The sequence below is a fragment of the Pygocentrus nattereri genome, chromosome 13, assembly GCF_015220715.1.
Source record: "Pygocentrus nattereri isolate fPygNat1 chromosome 13, fPygNat1.pri, whole genome shotgun sequence".
Lineage (NCBI taxonomy): Eukaryota > Metazoa > Chordata > Actinopteri > Characiformes > Serrasalmidae > Pygocentrus > Pygocentrus nattereri.
This window is the reverse complement of record NC_051223.1, coordinates 5,774,878-5,794,077: the sequence shown is the minus strand read 5'-3', so window position 1 is coordinate 5,794,077 and position 19,200 is coordinate 5,774,878. Positions and strand designations below refer to the sequence as shown.

At 43.0% G+C, this 19,200-nt stretch overlaps 1 protein-coding gene across 2 annotated transcripts in view; it reads left to right on the top strand.

Moving 5' to 3' along the window:
* The window catches only part of ppp1r9bb (protein phosphatase 1, regulatory subunit 9Bb), a 36,663-nt gene that overhangs the window by 7,184 nt on the left and 10,279 nt on the right, over positions 1-19,200 (top strand). For both annotated transcript variants that reach the window (XM_017710587.2, XM_017710586.2), the window contains exons 2-8: positions 12,443-12,575; positions 13,334-13,454; positions 14,106-14,210; positions 15,063-15,198; positions 16,380-16,535; positions 17,884-17,937; positions 18,564-18,793. In XM_017710587.2, coding sequence (XP_017566076.1) covers positions 12,443-12,575; positions 13,334-13,454; positions 14,106-14,210; positions 15,063-15,198; positions 16,380-16,535; positions 17,884-17,937; positions 18,564-18,793 — 935 coding nt within the window. The remainder of the gene's footprint in view (positions 1-12,442; positions 12,576-13,333; positions 13,455-14,105; positions 14,211-15,062; positions 15,199-16,379; positions 16,536-17,883; positions 17,938-18,563; positions 18,794-19,200) is intronic.

Sequence of the window (19,200 nt, the reverse complement as noted above, 5' to 3'; positions counted from 1 at the left end):
TCCTTTTTTCTCTCACTACTCTCTCTCCCACTTTGTCACCCCCCCCTCTCTCTTTTTCCCCTGCTTCATTTTTCTCTTTATTTCTCCTTTCTCTTTCTATCTTCTCTCTCTCCGTCTCCCCCCTTTATTTTCTCTCTCCTTCCGTCTTTTCTCCCCCTCTCGGTCTCTTCATCCCCTTTCTTTTTTCTCTATCCATTTTCCTTTCTCTTGTCGCTCTCCCGCTCTCGCCACATCTCTCTCTCCATCTCTCCCTTCATTTTTCTCTCTATCCCTCCTTTCTCTTCCTCTCTATCTTCACTCTGTCTCCCTCTCTTGCTCTCTCTCTCTTTTACTCCCCAATTTTCTTTATCTCTCCTTTCTTTCTTTGTTCATTCTCTGACTCCCCTTATTTTTTCTCTCTCCCTCCTTTCTTCTTCTGTCTTCTTTCATCATCCCCCTCTCTTTCGCTTTGTCCATTTCACTCTCGCTCTCCCTCCTTTTTCTCCCTTTCTCCCTTTTTCTTTCTATCTTTCTCTTCACTCTCTCCCTTCTTTCTTTCTCTCTTTCTCATTTTCTGTCCTATCTCTGTCTCTCACACTGGCTGCTTTGTTTTCTCACGCTGTTTCTGCTCCCCTCTCTCTCTCTCTCTCTCGCTCTCTCGCTCTCTCCCCCCTCTCTCTTTCTCTTGAGATTGACTTCTCACCCCTCACTCTTTCTGCTTCTCACCCACTCACCCTGTTTTCACACTTCTCTGTTTCACTCTACATCTCTCTCTCTCTCTCTCTCTCTCTCTCTCTCTGTATCTCTCTCTCAGACAGAAAGGCCTGTGTGCTCCCCTCACTGGCTGAATGTCAGTGGAGCTGCAGACAGTGAGGGTTTATAGAGATGAATGTGTAAAGGCCTCTGAGAGAACACAGTGTAATTAAGTCATAGATCTGCAGACAGAAGACCAGAATAGCTGCTGCAGCGTTACTCACCGCCGAGCTGCTCTGAGCGCTGCGCATCAGCGATTATCACAGTCTCCTTGTCCGTCTCTCACTCTGACACTCTGAGTGACAGAGGGGCCTTCACCATCCGAAATGACGCCAGACTATAGAGCATGTAGCAGAAAACCCAAATGATAAATATGATGATAATATGACAACTTGGGGCAGTCGTGGGCTGGAGGTTAGGGATCTGCCTCTGTAACCAGAAGGTTGCCGGTTCGATCCCCAGGACCGACAGTCCATGACTGAGGAGTCCTTGAGCGAGACACCTAACCCCCAACTGCTCCCCGGGCGCCATGGATAGGGCTGCCCACCGCTCCGGGCAAGTGTGCTCACTGCCTCCTAGTGTGTGTTCACTAGTGTGTATGTGGTGTTTCACTTCATGGATGGGTTAAATGCAGAGGTGGAATTTCCCTGGTTGTGGGAGCAAAAAAGTATCACTTACTTATCTTATAATCAAGACGACAAAGCAAGGTTAAAAGGGAACTCTTCGTTTTTTCAATTTCTGCATAATTAAATGGTGAAAATGTAAATAAAGTCATGCAGAGTGGCTTGGTGTGAAATGCTGTGTTCTAGAGAAACTTCCAGAGTTAGGATTGTTCACAGTGGTGGTGATAGGAACCAGACGTCCGCCTCTAAAAGCTTCTCGCAGAAGGGTTTCTCTGAAAAACATGTAGGTTCACTGGTCATTCATAAAGGCACATTTATAGACACATTTACTTCAAGTCAATTGGATCTAACTGCTTACCATGTGGCCATGAGGGACATGGATGCAGCCTCACTTCTTGCTCTAAAGTGCAGGGGCGTGGCTAAAATAAGGCTCCGCCTACAGACTAAAACCCTGGTATTGACATGAAAACACTCACTACCCATTTTATCAGCTCCACTTACCACATAGGTGGACTTTGTAGTTCTACAGTAACAGACTGTAGTCCATCTGTTTCTCTGCATACTTCATTACCCTGTTCTTGGACCCCAGGTCAGGACCCACAGGACCACCAGAGAACAGGTATTATTAGGGTGGTGGATCAAAATTCACACTGCAGTGACACTGACATGGTGGTGTGTTAGTGTGTGTTGTGCTGCTACGAGTGGATCAGACACAGCAGTGGCGCTGCAGTTTTTAAACACTGTGTCCTCTCACTGTCCAATCTATTAGACACTTGGACCACCTTGTAGATGTAAAGTTAGAGACAATAGCTGATCTGCTGCGGTGCAGTCATCAGTGGTCTGTTGACAGGATGCTGTTGGCTGGATATTTTTGGCTCTCAGTCCAGCAGTGACACTGAAAGTGTTTGAGTGTTTGAAAACGGCAGCAGCACTGCTGTGTCTGATCCACTTATGCCAGCACAACACACCACCATCACCATATACAGTTAGGCCTAGAAATATTTGGACAGTGACACAACCTTCATGATTTGGGCTCTGCATGCCACCACATTGGATTTGAAATGAAACAACTGAGATGCAATTGAAGTTTAGACTTTTAGGTTTAATTCAAGGGGCTGCACAAAAATATCCTATGAAATGTTTAGGAATTGCAACCATTTTTCTACAAAGCCTAAAGCCTTCTCATTTCAGGGGCTCAAATGTAATTGGACAAATTGACTTTACCATAAATAAAATGTTCATTTTAAATACTTTGTTGAGAATCCTTTGCAGGCAATGACTGCCTGACGTCTGGAACTCATGGACATCACCAGACGCTGGGTTTCCTCCTTTGTGATGCTTTGCCAGGCCTTTACTGCAGCTGTCTTCAGTTGTTGCTTGTTTGTGGGTCTTTCTGCCTTAAGTTTTGTCTTAAGCAAGTGAAATGCATGCTTGATCGGGTTGAGATCTGGTGATTCACTCAGCCATTGCAGAATATTCCACTTCTTTGCCTTAAAAAACTCCTGGGTTGCTTCGCAGTAAGTTTCAGGTCATTGTCCATCTGCACTGTGAAGCGACGTCCAATCGACCTTGCTGCATTTGGTTGAATCTGAGGAGAAAGTATATCCCTGTACACGTCAGAATTCATCCGGCTGCTTCTGTCTTCTGTTGCATCATCAATAAACACTAGTGACCCAGTGCCATTGGAAGCCGTGCATGCCCATGCCATCACACTGTTTTACAGAGGATGTGGTGTGCTTTGGATCATGAGCCATTCCAAGCCTTCTCCATGCTTTCTTCTTCCCATCATTCTGGTACAGGTAGATCTTAGTTCATCTGTCCAAAGAATGCTGATCCAGAAGTTCCAGGCTTCTTTAGACGTTTTTTTGGCAAAGTCTAATCTGGCCTTTCTATTTTTGAGGCTGATTAGTGGTTTGCACCTTGTGGTGAACCCTCTGTATTTGCTCTCATGAAGTCTTCTCTTTATAGTAGACTCTGATACTGGGGTTTTTCTTCACCATGGAAAGGATTCTGCGATCATCCACCACTGTTGTCTTCTGTGGACGTCCAGGCCTTTTTGAGTTCCTGAGCTCACCAATGGGCACTTTTTTCCCCAGAATGGTACCAAATACCAAACTGTTGATTTGGCCACTCCTAACATTTCTGCTGTCTCTCTGATGGATTTCTTCTCTTTTTCAGCTTAATGATGGTCTGCTTCACTTCCATTGAGAACTCCTTTGACTGCATGTTGTGGGTTCACAGCAACAGCTTCCAAATGCAAATGCCACACCTGGAATCAAGACCTTTTACTTGTCTAATTGATGATGGATTAATGAGGGAATAGCCCATACAGCCCACGAAATAGCTTTTAAGATAATTGTCCGGTTACCTTTGGACCCTTGAAAAAGAGGCAGCTACATATTAAAGAGCCATAATTCCTAAACCCTTCCTCCAATTAGGATGTGAATACCCTCAAATTAAAGCCAAGAGTCTACACTTTAAGCCCATGTTGATTATACAACTGTATCTTGAATATGTTTTGGTAAACAGCTAAAATACCAAAACTTTTGTCACTGTCCAAATATTTTTGGGCCTAACTATCAAACCACACATTCATTCAAGCTCAGATTTATTATAAAGAGGCCTCTGAAAATGGACCTGTGAAACTTCACGGCCACTCGCAGGTGCGCTGGTGTTGATTTCACTTGAATTTGATTCCTCGATCGTGTGGATCCATAAGCTACACGGACGCTCTTCTGCTGTTTCATTCTGTGGTTGTCGTGCTAGTTCAAGTGCTTTTTAGCACATCCTGTCTTCACATCTGTGGAGTTTATTTTTGAACTGTTTCCTGTGTGTGTCAGTTCATTCACTCATTTCACAGCTCCTCTGACTCATCCTCATCCACCCGCTCACATGGATCAGCGCATGCACAGAGTCCTTAACTCTTTACCAGCAGGTACAGTCGGGTAAAGGGTTGTTTGCCCGATGTCCTCCAGTCCGTATCACCTCTGAAAAGATGATCTAATGTTGCTTCTACTGGCTGATGTTTTCTCATCTTTACCACAAGACAGGCTGAATTTAGGTTTTAACAGAGAATTCCACTGAAAGTTCTGCACGGATAAATCATGAAACTGCACACTGATTCAGATCAGTTTGGTTCCAGAGAAGTCAGAATTGTTCACAGTGGTGGTGATAGGAACCAGACGTCCACCCCTAAAAGCTCACAAAGTTATTACATGAAATGATTACGAATGCGCACCTGATGTCTGAGATAGTTGTCAGAAGTTTTTTGTCCTGCTGCCTTTGTTGGAAGGCACTATACTCCCCAGAGAAATCAGTATTCAGACTTTCCATGAAGCATCGACTCAGATCTTCATTTTTATAGAAGGATATCAGGATCGAGACGGAAATGAAAATGCAAGCTGAGCTCGGAATGAAAATCCATACTCAGTACTGCGATTTTCATTTGCCATTTGGTAGCCTGTGCTAATACTGACAGTTCATTTACACAGAGATTTAGATGCTTTAGATGCGTGCCGTTGGCCCCGCCCTGATGGGATGATTGACAGGTCTGTGAAAAACGAAAATGCAATCTGGTCGAATGCATTTTCAAAGGCATTTTGACGCAGAGTGAGCATAGTAGGCGAGAATGTGTGATTGCATAGAGGAGAGGTGCTGTTTCCCTTTTTCATTTGAATTTTGACATCTTTCTAGCCTGGTGTTCTCTTTGATAACTCAGTTTAAATGCATTATTAGAGAGTGAAAATGCAGGTTAGATAAATTACGCTTTGACACAATTATTGCATACCCAAATTAAGCATATCGCTGCTGTTTATCTTAATTTGAAAATGCATGTTGGCCTTTATATTGTCTATCAGTCTGGTTCCATTGCCTTCCATTGAAAGTAATGTATGTGTTTGCCTTCACCTGTAAAGTTACCATTTCAGAGATACGAGGCTTTGTTCCAACAGCAGCGATATACAGTTCTGGAAATACATTTTAATATAAATAAAACTCTTAAAGGACCTAAATCTTTTCATCGTTGCCTATATGAGTGGGACACTGAAATGCAAGCATACAAATATAGTCGACATGACATTTTCATTTTCGTTCTGATGCTTGCAAACTTTTCCCGTCTGTACGTGTGACGTAAAATCTGTAAAGACGTTCAACATGGTCCAAAAAACACCCACCAAGTCCAGTCATTCCTTTTCTATAGGACTATATACGGCCCATACGCGTAGCAGCCCACCGGGAACTGTCCTGGTCCATTCCGGATGATCACCACCACTGTGAGCTGGTCAGTTTCCCCAACAAGAAGCCACTTCACCTCCATAACCCTTTAAATCAGGAGTTCGGTGCTGTTTGCTGCTCCATAAGCGCTACACTAATTCTCACAAAATAATGTCCCAAAACTGGGTCAAACAGCTAAAGACGTGATGTCCAGTCATGTTGCGGAGCAGTAAGAGTGCAGCGTCTCCGCAGGCCTCTTAGCCTAAATGACCCAAAGACATCAATACGCTTACAGTTAGCCACTGCTAGCAGTAACTCTGACATCATTTGTAACGATCTGAATCCCACCGGCCGTGTAAGACATTGTTAGGGGATTAAAGCGGCCGCTACACAGAGCAGCAGTGACGTGCGCTAGCATTAGCGTCATTCATGCCTTTAGTAGGGTAGCAGAGCCGGCGGGGGCGGGGTGGTACGGAGGGGAGTTCCTGGCCATCTGTTGAGGGATGTGACCTACTCTCACTCCATTTCAGCTGGAGCATCACTCTCTCTCCCTCTCTCTCCAACCTTAATCCCGATGTTTGTGTCCCAGAGAGGGGCTGCAGGCCAAGGGGTCTCAGCTGGTGGATTTGCAGCAGTGTGGCAGCAGGGAGTGCAAGCACAGAATGAAAGGAAAGGTGTAGTGCTGCATGTTGACAGGCTTGGTTTATCTGACATATCAAGCTTCAGTTTGCTCAGAATTCCTCTGTTTAATCGTCAGGCCTTATTTTTTAAGTCATAATTCCCATTTGTTTATTTGTAGCTCTGTTATCTAGCTTTGCATTATTATCTGTGCATTGTGCACTGCTTTATAGACATTTGTGCTCTCAGAAAAAAGATACGAAACTGTCACGGGGCAGTACCTCTCTTGTCACTAGAGCAGTACCTCTCTTGTCACTGAGGCAGTACCTCTCCTGTCACTGGGGTAGTACTCCTCTTGTTACTAGGGCAGTACCCCTCTTGTCACTGAGGCAGTACCTTTCTTGTCACTGGGGAAGTACCCCTTTTGTCACTGAGGCAGTACCTCTCTTGTCACTGGGGTAGTACCCTTTTGTCACTGAGGCAGTACCTCTCTTGTCACTGGGGTAGTACACCTTTTGTCATTGAGGCAGTACCTCCCCTGTCACTGGGGCAGTACCCCTCTTGTCACACGTGGAGAACACCTCTTTTCACTGGGGCAGGACCCTCTTGTAACTGGGGCAGGACCCTTTTGTCACTGGGGCAGGACCCCTCTTATCACGGGGTTGTACCCCTTTTGACACTGGGGCAGTACCCCTCTTGTCACTTGGGTAGTACCCCTCTTGTCACAGGGCACTATCCCTTTTGTTACTGGGGCAGTACCCCTCTTGTCATGGGGTAGTGCTCCTTTTGTCACTAGGGCAGTACCCCTCTTGTCGTAGGGGCAGTACCCTTCTTGTCACGGATGCAGTACCGTTCTTGTCAGTGGGGCATTACCCCTCTTGTCACGGGGTGGTACCCCTTTTGACACTGAGGCAGTACCCCTCTTGTCACTGAGGCAGTACCCCTCTTGTCATTAGGGCATTACCCCTCTTGTCATTAGGGCATTACCCCTCTTGTCACTTAAAACCACAGTTGTACCTTTGAGGGAACATTTACATTGTTTGTACCTTGATGAATGAAAACGTCCCTGCACAGAACCTTTCCTCCTAACAGTGTGAAGTCATGCATCATTCTTTAGTGGGCATCATGCCTGTATAAGGAACTGAGGTTAAGCTGGTTTTCTCTATGAGAAAAATGAATGAGATTAAAAAAAATCTGTGTAAACAAAAAGCCAAAACTGATACATTTTGTGCTGTGTACACCCCCCCCAACATCTTTAGACCCTTTAAATTACAAGGTCGTCTAGAAGTCAAAATATGAGTATTGCTACATACATGCTACAAGCAAGCTAACAGTTCTGCACACCAAGTCTCCCTTTAACCTTCAACACTGTTATATGGACCATTCTACTGAGTTAGTAATGTTTTCAGAGCTTATATTATGGTTTCCTTAAATTCAAGGCATTAACTGTGATCATATTAAGCTAAATATATTCAAAACCACCATTAGGGTATTTTCTATTGGGAGTTGTCTGTCCTAAACACACACCCCTAATTTTTCACATGAAAATAATTCTTACATTTTTATATTAATAATGTTTTATCTATATTAATAAGTCTTTTAAAATTTCTTTTGAAGTATTTAGATTTATGAGAATCAAAGTATTCAAAAAATGCTGTGCCACGTTTTTCATGTCACCCCCGAAACACAGTTTTAATGTGTAGGCGGAGCCTTATTTTGACCACGCCCCTACATTTTAGAGCAGGAAGTGAGACTGCATCCCTGTCCCTCATGGCCACATGTTGCTTTATGAAACATACATAATTTACGCTTAGATTACTGCAAGCTGTGCATTAGCTGTATAGTCCGTATATGAGCTTGTTAGCTTGTATGGCTAACAAGGCTACATGTAATCAAGTAATGTGTGAATGTCTTCTTGTGTAACGTCCCATCTGGCCCTGTCCTTGTCTTTCTCTCTTTCTGCTGTTTCTCAGTTTTTCTTGTTCCTTGTGCTATCGTTGTTGTTGTGGTCTTCTCCTCACTGGTCCTGCCTTCTTGTTATCTGTCCCACCTGTCTGTTGTCTGTAGCCCCACTCCTGCATTAATCCCAGGTGTTTCTAGTCTGTTCCAAGTGTATTTGTACCCCTGCTTGTGTGCTTTGCGTTTGCTCGGTGTTTTGCTCTCTCAGGCTCTGTGTTTATCTCTCATTTGTTTTCTGCTTCCTCCACGTCCCTCTGTCCTTGGTTTTCTTTGTTTCGTTCAGTAGTGTTCTGCCTTTGTTTTGTCACCTTTGTGTCATTGATTGCCAAGAAAAGCATTTGCACCCTGCCTCGTTGTCTCGTCCAACATCACATCTTTATGCGCTCCATGTGTAGAATTAACAAACGTCAATTCATGAAAACCCAAAATTAAAGATACTGTCCTTAATGTGAACCTTTAGGTTAATGACTAGCCATAAAGAGCCAAAAAGTGAGTGGGAGTGGAGACAGTGGGCGGTTCCAGGGTAGGAACTGCGGATTTATGGCTGGTGGTGGTTTCCTGAGAAGGCTGGCATTTGTTTTATTGGGAATTTGCATATTGTTGTGTTGCTTGTGGCACGTAAAAAAGGATTTAAAAAACGCTAAAGCTCAGACAACCTTAGCGCTTACGCAACCCCGCTGGACAGATGGCATCTTGGACAAACGATGCCAGGTTCTCAAAAAGCCTTATTCCCCGCAGATGCTTGTTCAAACCTGCTCTTGTGCCAGCCCAGAATGCCCTAATACACTGCTGTAAATAGCATACAAGCGTCTGAATATTACAGTAGGCCTCTGTTAGCACTGTACCTGCACGATCACGATCAGTAGCTTAGCATTGTTAAGTGAAGCTAATTGACTGCATGGCACAGCTGGAGATGTTTCATGGCTTCATTTGTGATTGTAAGAGTGTTCTGGTGGCAGGTGCTTTGTCCCAGTCTAGGGTCAAAATAGTAACCCACCCACAGACCCAAACAAGACCACAGAGGGAGGAAGAAAAACACAAAAGCCTGTAATTTTAACACGAGAATATAAACACGCCCAGGGTGCATCAGCACCGTCCTTGGTACTTCTGGGAATGGTTGGTATTTCTGGACCGTGGTTGTGGTTGTAGTAGTTCACTCAGACTGTAGGACCGTGTCCAGAGAGGCTGTATGATATACTGTAGGTTGACTGGTGTTGCCGTTTCAGCTTCAAATGCAGCCTCACATAACTCTTTTCACAATGGCGGTTAAGTGCTTTCTCCTTTTATCCAAGATTAGATACTTATAATTAAAGTCAATATAAAATACATACTGTACTTTTTTACTTTATTACTTGCAGTGGAGAATTGTGACTGTTAGAGCTAGGCCTTCAGTTTGGGCCACAAGACATCGCCTCCACAACAATGCTACATTCTGCTAGCTTTGCTCAGGAAATATTAGTGCTGAGTTAATGGACATCTGTAAATGTGCTAAATCTGTCTCTGTGGAGCTAAATGGCTAAAAAGGAAAATGAAACATGGTTTTAGTGATTTTTGTGAGGGACCTTCCTTTAATTAATAAGTCAAAGGATGTATTACATTAGAACATCAAAGGAAACTAGTCAGTATCTAATCCGGTTTTTCTACAGAAAACAGGTTTTGGGTAGCAGAATGATACTGAGTGATGATTGGTCAGCATTACTGCTACTGAGTGATGACTGGTTAGCATTACTGCTACTGAGAGCTGATTGGTTAGTGGTACTGCTACTGAGAGCTGATTGGTTAGCGTTACTGCTACTGAGAGCTGATTGGTTAGCGTTACTGCTACTGAACACTGATTGGTTAGCGTTACTGCTACTGAGAGCTGATTGGTTAGCATTACTGCTACTGAGAGCTGATTGGTTAGCGTTACTGCTACTGAGAGCTGATTGGTTAGCGTTACTGCTACTGAGAGCTGATTGGTTAGCATTACTGCTACTGAGAACTGATTGGTTAGCGTTACTGCTACTGAGAGCTGATTGGTTAGCGTTACTGCTACTGAACGCTGATTGGTTAGCGTTACTGCTACTGAGAGCTGATTGGTTAGCGTTACTGCTACTGAGAGCTGATTGGTTAGCGTTACTGCTACAGAGAACTGATTGGTTAGCGTTACTGCTACTGAACGCTGATTGGTTAGCGTTACTGCTACTGAACGCTGATTGGTTAGCGTTACTGCTACTGAGAGCTGATTGGTTAGCGTTACTGCTACTGAGAGCTGACTGGTCTCAACAATATAACAGCAATGCTGAAATGTTTCTGCTGTGTGGTGAGAAAATTAGGAAAATGGCTGGATTTTCTAAATAAAAATGATTAAGCGTAAAAGTTGCATGTGAACTCATTCATTTTGGACTTGGTTTAGTTTTTCCGTGTCTGAAAGCACAAAAATTAGATTTCTTGGTGTCTCTTTCGTACTGAATAACGATAGAATCACTGTTGAGGCTGAGGGCCGCGATGCTGCGCTACACAATATTGCATAACATGACAAATGATGTAACTCTTAGGCTGGACTGCTTCTTTAAGCACTGGTTTTGGAGGGACTGGATGTGTATGGTAGTGAATGTGTGGGAGATTTTGAGCTCGCTGCCAGCATGCTGGACGTTGAGAGGTGCTGTCAGTACCTGCAAAGAGCAAATCTACCTTCAGATGAGCGTCTGAAAATAGCTGTACAGACCACTACGCTCTCTTTTCTGCCAGATTCAGCATCATGAATCTTGTCAGATTTTGTCAATAGTTCCCAAAACCGTTAATTAAGATATGATCCAAATAGGTAACGTTTTTTTTGTGATCTGGGATAATGAGACTTGCTGACAAGCTGACAAGCTGAACATATAAATCCAACAAAACAGAAAGCAGCATTCCATTCTTGAAGGGGAATTCCACCAAATTGTCCAAATTTCATGATTCATCGATTATCAAGAGTCATTTAGAGTGGTTTGGTGTGAAATGCTATGTTCTAGAGAAGAACTGTTCATAGTGGTGGTGATTGGAACCAGACATCCAGAAGAGTTTAATGGAAGCCCCCATTTTAGAAAGATGTTCAATTAGATGGTTATGAATACGCACCTTTATTTACAATCTTTTTGAGAAGGTTTTAGCCTAAAACATACTTCTATGTCCAATCATGGCAGAAAAGAAAGAGAAAGAAAAAAATAGCCCCAAATAAAACTTCTTCACTCAGATTTACTGCTGTTTTAAGATAAGATAAGATAAGATAAGATAAGATAGACTTTTATTATCCCACTGGGGGAAATTTGCATTGTTACAGCAGAAAACACAGTAAGCAGATAAAGAGCAGTAAGTAGACAAAGATGTGCATCATACAAAATACAAAATATAAGATATATTATGGAAATAAATAAATAAACAAGGCATCTATTAGCAGAAAATTATAAAAATAGAATTAAGAAACTATACAAATTTACAGTTTACACATGCTTTGTATGAGTTGTATGGATATTGCACATTTCTGAGCAGGTAATGACTGGATATTGGACAGAAATTGTAGATATTGCACAGTAATGATTACAGATATTGCACAGAACTTGTGTATGTATTGCACTTGTACCAATCTATCAGCAGCAGATATTGCACATTAATTAGAGGTGGGATAAGATATAGGTCTATGTGTTCGTGATAGAGTGCACTATGATAGAGTGGCGTGTGAATCCATAGTGTGTTTATGACGGAGTGTCTCAGTCTCTGCCTTCACCCTCATCAACAGAAGACACGTGTTGGTTCTCTGTTGGTTTGGATAGTACAAACGAATAAACGTAAGTTAACACATCTACATGCAGCAACTTTTAAAATGTCATTTTCTGTTTGTCTCAGCGCACAATTTCTGTATGTCTGCAGAGTTTTACACCCGGGACAAAAAACCCACAGAACAGTAAAGGTGCCATAACTTTTACTCAGGCCACATTTTAGGTTTTTCTATTTTTTCTCATGTTAAATTCATCAAATACACCGACGTTAAAACGTGCAAGCGTGTTCTCAGCAGAGGAGGTGTTCACTGAAATCAACAACACATGGAATTTGACCAGGGGTGCCCAAACCTTTGCACTTTTTTTGGTTCCTATCAGCACCACTGTGAAGAAAGTCAGTCAGTGGCCACAATGAACCGTTTCACTCCAAACCACTGAATTATGCCGAAATTTTGGAAAACGGGTGGAATTTCGCTTTAAGTTCTGCTGTGGCTAGTTGGATAGAGCTCTGGTTCCTCAGGCCTTGCTAGATGATTCAGTAATAATCTGTGTCCTTCTCAGGTGTTTATGACCTACTCCAACGAGGACTACGACAGGCGGAACGATGACGTGGACCCCATGGCTGCCTCGGCCGAGTACGAGCTGGAGAAACGAGTGGAGAAGCTCGACCTGTTTGCCGTAGAACTGGAGAAAGGTATGGAATGATGGATGGAGGGGTAACTTTGTGGATGAGTGCTTCTTTAGGCAGACAGGGAATTAAAGCTGGGCTGCATGAGTGGTGTGACTGGAGGAGGTTGGTCATGATGGTTGAGGTGAATGGATCAGGGCTGGGTTGAAGGACACCATAATTCTCACTCCTTGTTCTTTCTACATTCTGTTGTTAAACAGATGGATGGTATTTACAGGCCCAATCCCATTATTTATAACCCCTACCAGATGTTTTCGAATCTTGTCTTACCCCTTAGAACTGAGTTACAATGGGTAGTGGTTGAAATCTTTCTCTATAAAATCGGACCCTCAAATAAAAAGAGCATCACTTCATTAACAGCTACTAGTGCTGCTCACTGTGAATGACTCTGTTTACATATTAGCTACTTAATTATGCAGAAATCTGTTTGATATTAAAACAGATCCAAAGCACGCTGAAGCCCATTGAACATCCATGAAGTCCATTGGTCACATACTCCTTTACTTTCTCTGCTGTAGAACCTTTCTGGTTTGAGTTTTAATGGTAGAAGTCGTGCAAAAATCTGAATAGTTAAATTATTCTGAAAATTTGAAAAATTGGTGGAATTCCCCTTTAAGGCTAGGACTAATTGAGCAGATGTTTTGTAGATAGTGCTAGAGCTACTGCCTTGAGGTTCTCGGGGACCCTGAACATAGAGGGGTATGTTACCTTATTGTGTGTGTGTGTGTGTGTGTGTATGTGTGTGTGTGTGTGTGTGTATGCAGACAGAGAGGGTCTGGGTATCAGCATCATCGGGATGGGTGCCGGAGCTGATATGGGTCTGGAGAAACTAGGAATATTCGTCAAGACGGTCACTGAAGGAGGAGCTGCACACCGGGACAGCAGGTACACAGACACGCACCAGCATGTGGTTTAACAGACCCCCATAAACAGACGCCAGTGAACTGTCCTCCTCCTCCTTTATAATTTCTCTGGAGTAACTTTCTCTGTCTTTATCTCGTTTTCTCTCTGTTTCTCTTTTTCTTTTTTTAATCTCCCCTCTCTCTCCCTCCTCTTTCTCTTCTGTCTCTCTCGGTCTTGTGTCCTTCACTCTGTTTGTCTTTTTATTCTCCCCCCCCCCTCCTCTCTTTCTCTCTATCTCTCCTTTTCCTCTTTCCTCTCTCTCCCTGTCTTTCTCTCTGTCTTGTCTCTCTCTATCTCTCTCTCTTCTGTTTCTCCTCTCCATCCCTCTTTTTCTTTCTCTATGTCCTTTGTCCTTTCTTGTTCTCTCTCTCCTTTTCCTCTTTCCTGTCTTCCCTGTCTTTTTCTCTGTCCTCTCTCCTTTTCCTCTCTTCTGTCTTCCCTGTCTTTTTCTCTGTCCTCTCTCTCTCTCTTCCTACTCTCTGTCTTTCTCTCTCTCTCTCTCTCTCTCTCTCTCTCTCTCTCTCTCTCTCTCTCTCTCTCACTCTCCTGTTTCTCCTCTCCGTCCCTCTCTCTTTCTCTTTCGGTCTGTCTGTCTGTCCTCTCTTTCTCTCTTTCTCTTTCTCTCTCTCTTAGGATCAAAGTGAATGATCTGATAGTGGAGGTTGATGGGATCAGTCTGGTTGGGGTGACTCAGAGTTTTGCTGCCTCTGTTTTGAGGAACACCGCTGGTACAGTTCGGTGAGCTCTAATTCTAATCACACATTCCTTAGTTTTGTGTTGAAGCTACACGGCTTATAGTAATAACTTTTCAGTAAATCATGCTTAAAGAAAACGAGTTGTAAAAACAAGGAGTGTTTACATGTGGAGTGACGGTGTGATGCTCAGTTACGTTTACAGTAGGTATACAGTGAGGGGCGACAAGTATTCAGACATTTTTGTTTTTGTTATTGAATATGCTTCCAGTACATCAATCCACTTCAAATTTACAAACATAAAGACTTTTAACTTTGTATTTTGAAATATGACCAAAAGGAAGGTGCACATATGGTCCCATGAACACCACACCCACTGTGAAGCATGACGGTGGCAGCATAATTCAACAGAATAATAATATAGTCATATTGCCCAGCTCTAGGAGGTACACTGACTGGTCACTTCATTAAGTACCCCCTTGTTTCTACACTCTTCGTCAGCTCCACTTACCATATCGGAGCACTTTGTAGTTTGTGCCACTCCTGGACTGAGAATGAGCCACCACCTATATAGTAACTGCTCTATGGGGGTCCTGACGTTTGAAGGTGGCTAACAAAGTATGCAGTGAAACAGATGGACTAAGGTCTGCAACTGTAGAACTACAAGTGGACAGTGGGTGTAAGTATAGGGAGGAGAGCGTAATGAAGTGACCAGTGTATGCACTAGTAGCATATTTAATAAGTGTCTGAATACTTTTCCCTGGCTGTGCATGTAAACACACACTCCTGGCTCGAGCTCAGTTCTTCAGCCTTTCTATAGCATCCGTCCGGTTGGCTGGTTTATCATTGTGTCAGTGCTGCTGTGGTGGGCCGGTGTTGACAGACAGCCTGTGTCCAGGTTTACGATCGGCCGGGAGAAGCCGGGGGAGCAGAGCGAGGTGGCGCAGCTGATCCAGCAGACACTCGAACAGGAGCGCTGGCAGCGGGAGATGATGGAGCAGCGCTACAGCAACTACGTGGGAGACGAAGATGAGGTATGTGGGTGCACGCTAAGGCCTGATATGATCATTTTTGTGGACGTTACTGATTTGTTAAGCTTCTAAATTCTATTATCAGATATATCTGATAATATCAGCTGTCATTTTCTGCAATCAAGTTACTTTTGTGTGTTTTAATGAAAAATATTATGTTTTTAGGTATGTAACTGTCCAAAGGTGTGTTAGCTAGTAGTTCTGCTCACTACTGAAACATTTGGTAAATATATAATATGTAATGTAAGTATTATAAAACATAATTAAGGATAATTAAGGGTCACTCAAAGCAAAAGGATTTTAGTCTAATGTCAAAGTCAGTTTAAAGTCCCAAATGTGCTTTCAACTCTGACTTTGAACCAACCCAGTAGCATCACCCATGTAAATAAATGTGTTTATTGTGACATCACAAAAACTATTCATTTAATTCAGGGAGCCTTATTCCCTTATATGATCTACATTTATCAGTGTTTTAGTACTACATAAACTCTAATTCAGGGGTTGGCAATATGTGGCTCCTTTACTGCCCCACAGCAGAATTAGATTAGAAGGTAAAAATAAAATAATCCTCCTTTACAGTAAAATGAAGCTTCTGCTGTGATCAACACAGTTTAACAATAAATGGTCTTAAACGCTGGAGGTAGTGTAGCTTATAACTGCTAATTCACCCTTTAACTTGAAGGTTGGGGTGCAGATGGCTGATCACCATAGCAACGCAAATAGCAGTCTCGCCTAGCTAGTAGCTTGACAAAGAGAAAGATTTAAAACAAACATCAATAATTTGGAGACAAATGGACTTATTTGCATTTAGAATCACTCCAGCCGGTTTCCTGATGCCAGGAAAGATTCTTATTCCATTTTCCCGGTCCATCTTAAATGGTGCAGCCGGTACATTCTTAGCCTCAGGCACCATTTAAGATGGAACATGAAAATTCGAACAAGAAGCTGTGAAGTGAGAAGCAACTTCAGCCTCATAAAAAGTTGAATGTTGAGACATTTTAAAAGAAACTGTTCTACTTTTGTGGGAAAGTTTCCTGCTGGAGATGTGAGAAAAGTGGCTATAGCTGAGCTGTGCTCTGTGTTTTCGTTTATATTGTATTTTTTAATTTGTACTATGGTGAAAGTGAGGGAGTATGTGCTGACCACTTCCTTCAGCTCTGCCTACATCTGTCTCTCCCTCTCAGCCTGCAGGCTACGGCAGCGATGAGGATGAGGAGGAAGATGAAGAGACGGGCTCTATGTACCCCAGCGCCATCGAGGTGTTTGATCTGGCCGAGAACGAGGACGCACTCTCTCCCGTGGACATGGACCCTGAGAAACTGGCCCACAAATACAAAGAGGTAGAGCGCCCTTCACTCATGGCCGCCTTTAGGGCTCGGTCAGCTGATGCCGCTGACCGTTCCCTTTTTTCAAGCCTCAGACTCAAACAGGAAGATTTCAGGCTGGCTTTATATGATGAAACTTTCCTGCAACTAGTTGTGTGTTGTAAGTTGTCTGCAACATGATCTGTGTCCAACTTGACTGTTCTTGAGTGTAACACATTCAGTAAGTACCTAAGTACCCAAATTAGCAGCTTGTATCTTTCAATATCTGTATTCTTGGAATTATGTATTTGGAACATTTTCATCGTCATTCATATTTTTTGGTTATGTTCACATTACGGGCTGAAGTGGCACAAAATGTTTTTGCCCTAATTGCTCAAATCCAATCTCTCCCACATGATGTTTCACACTCGTTTAGGTAAGTGACTCAAATCTGTCATTAATTTGATGAACCAGCGTCCTGAAATGACTCTGATGAGCTCCTCCTACTCAGTAATGTCATGTGAATGAATCACTGCATCATCAGCACAAACTAACAGTCAGAACGAGCTTCGCTGAGAAGATCATTAACTCTGATCAGCTCTCAGCTTCGTTATTAGAGTGAGAAGAAGCAGAAAAAGGTGAGGTGAGCTGCTTTTCCTCCGTTTACAGGCTTTAACCTCTATTTGGCGCTGCTGCCAGAGTAACACTGAATGATCAGCACAAACTAACAGTCAGAACGAGCTTCGCTGAGAAGATCGTTAACTCTGATCAGCTCTCAGCTTCGTTATTAGAGTGAGAAGAAGCAGAAAAAGGTGAGGTGAGCTGCTTTTCCTCCGTTTACAGGCTTTAACCTCTATTTGGCGCTGCTGCCAGAGTAACACTGAATGATGGCGCACGCGCAGTGGAGACAAAGCACATGAACTCCGATCTGAGCATCACATTAAGGTCACACTGTTACGAATCGGATACGTATCCGATCTAGAACCACATGTGAAAGTGGCTCAGGTCGGATTTGAAAAGATCAGATTTGTGTCCACACAGCCCTGAACACGAGATCTGAGTCACATTAGGGCAAAGAAACGGATTTGTGCCACTTGAACCTGGTAATGTGAACGTAGCCTCAGATCAGATGTGTAACCGATTTGTAGCCATGCGAACTTAACGTGACTGCTTAGATCAGAATTCATGTGCTTTTTTCCACTGCGCCTGCGCCATCGTTCAGTGTTACCATGGCAGCAGCGCCAAACAGAAGTTAAAGCAACTAAAGTTGCAGGAAAGTTTCTTTGTTACACTCATTTTCTCATTTTTCGAACACACTGAGAACTCGTGAAGAGGTGTGAGTTCTGCCATGTGACTCTTGGTACATGTACTGTTTGTGTTGCAGCTGCAGATCAAACACGCTGTGACTCAGGCTGAGATCCAGCAGCTTAAGAAGAAGGTAGTACGGTCCTGTACTTTTTATATGAGAATTTTGAAGTAATATTTTGAAATAATACTTTTTCAAATATTCTTGGTGGAGGGCTACATGCAGGGCACTGTGAGGCAAAATAGTCCGTTTTATTTCAGATTTTCCACCATTTTACCATCGTCAACATCCCATATAAAACTCAGAAGACGTGTAGGTTCAGTGGTGGTTTTGGATGGCAGATAAAATGGCTATATCTGTGTTGTGGTCGTGGTGACCCCTGGTTCTATTTATCACCACTGTAAAGAAATCTGAGTCTCTACAATCAACCATTTCATACCAAACCACTCGGAATGACTACATTAGCATCTTGTCGACTGAATTATACAGAAATTTAGACCAATTGGATCCCCTTTAATGGAAAGCATTATCGCAAATTGAAGCATTGTCCTTTTTTGTCCACCATTCTGCTAAGTAACAAAAAGAATTCCTGCAAAATTTCAAAAAGCAGATGGCCCGCCCCAGATTTGCACTAAGGATCATATAAAAGCATTGGCTGGCCTTCACACTGTATGAATATCAACATTGATAAAGTTTTCTCCTTCTGCTGTGAAGTTGCTGATTTATTATTACGAGGCTTTGTGTCTGTGTGGGTGTAGCTGAGTCATGCGGAGCAGGATCGGCAGCGCTGGCGCGCTGAGAAGGCTCAGTTAGAGCAGAGCGTGCAGGAGAACAGGGAGCGCATGGACAAGCTGGAAGGTTACTGGATGGAGGCGCAGAGTCTTTGCCAGGCGGTGGACGAGCACCTGAAGGAGACGCAGGTGCAGTATCAGGCCCTGGAGCGCAAATACAGCAAAGCCAAGCGCCTCATCAAAGAGTACCAGCAGAAGTGAGTTGATCCGCATATACAGTCATATTCGGAAAAAAAACATAAAACTTAAAACTTCGGCACAGGCCACATTTTATGTTTTATTTTTTTTGCACTGTGATCATTCAAGAAATGAACAGTAATTGTGAAATCATTTGCCACTATTTTGTATTCTAAGTTGTTCCCTGATTTCCACATAGACTTTGTCACTTTGTGACTTTGGTCGGGGTAAAAAATATCCAGATCCGGTTTTACACGCCCGTTTCCAGAATTCTGTGATTTGGCCATAGAACGATACAAGCTGTTTTCCCTTTTTTTGAGTGCTCATGAATAATCAGATGATTTTAATAATCCGATAAATGCAGAAAATCAGCTTTTGTCAGAAATCCGATCAACACGTTTACATGCACGTCAGTAATCAGATAGTG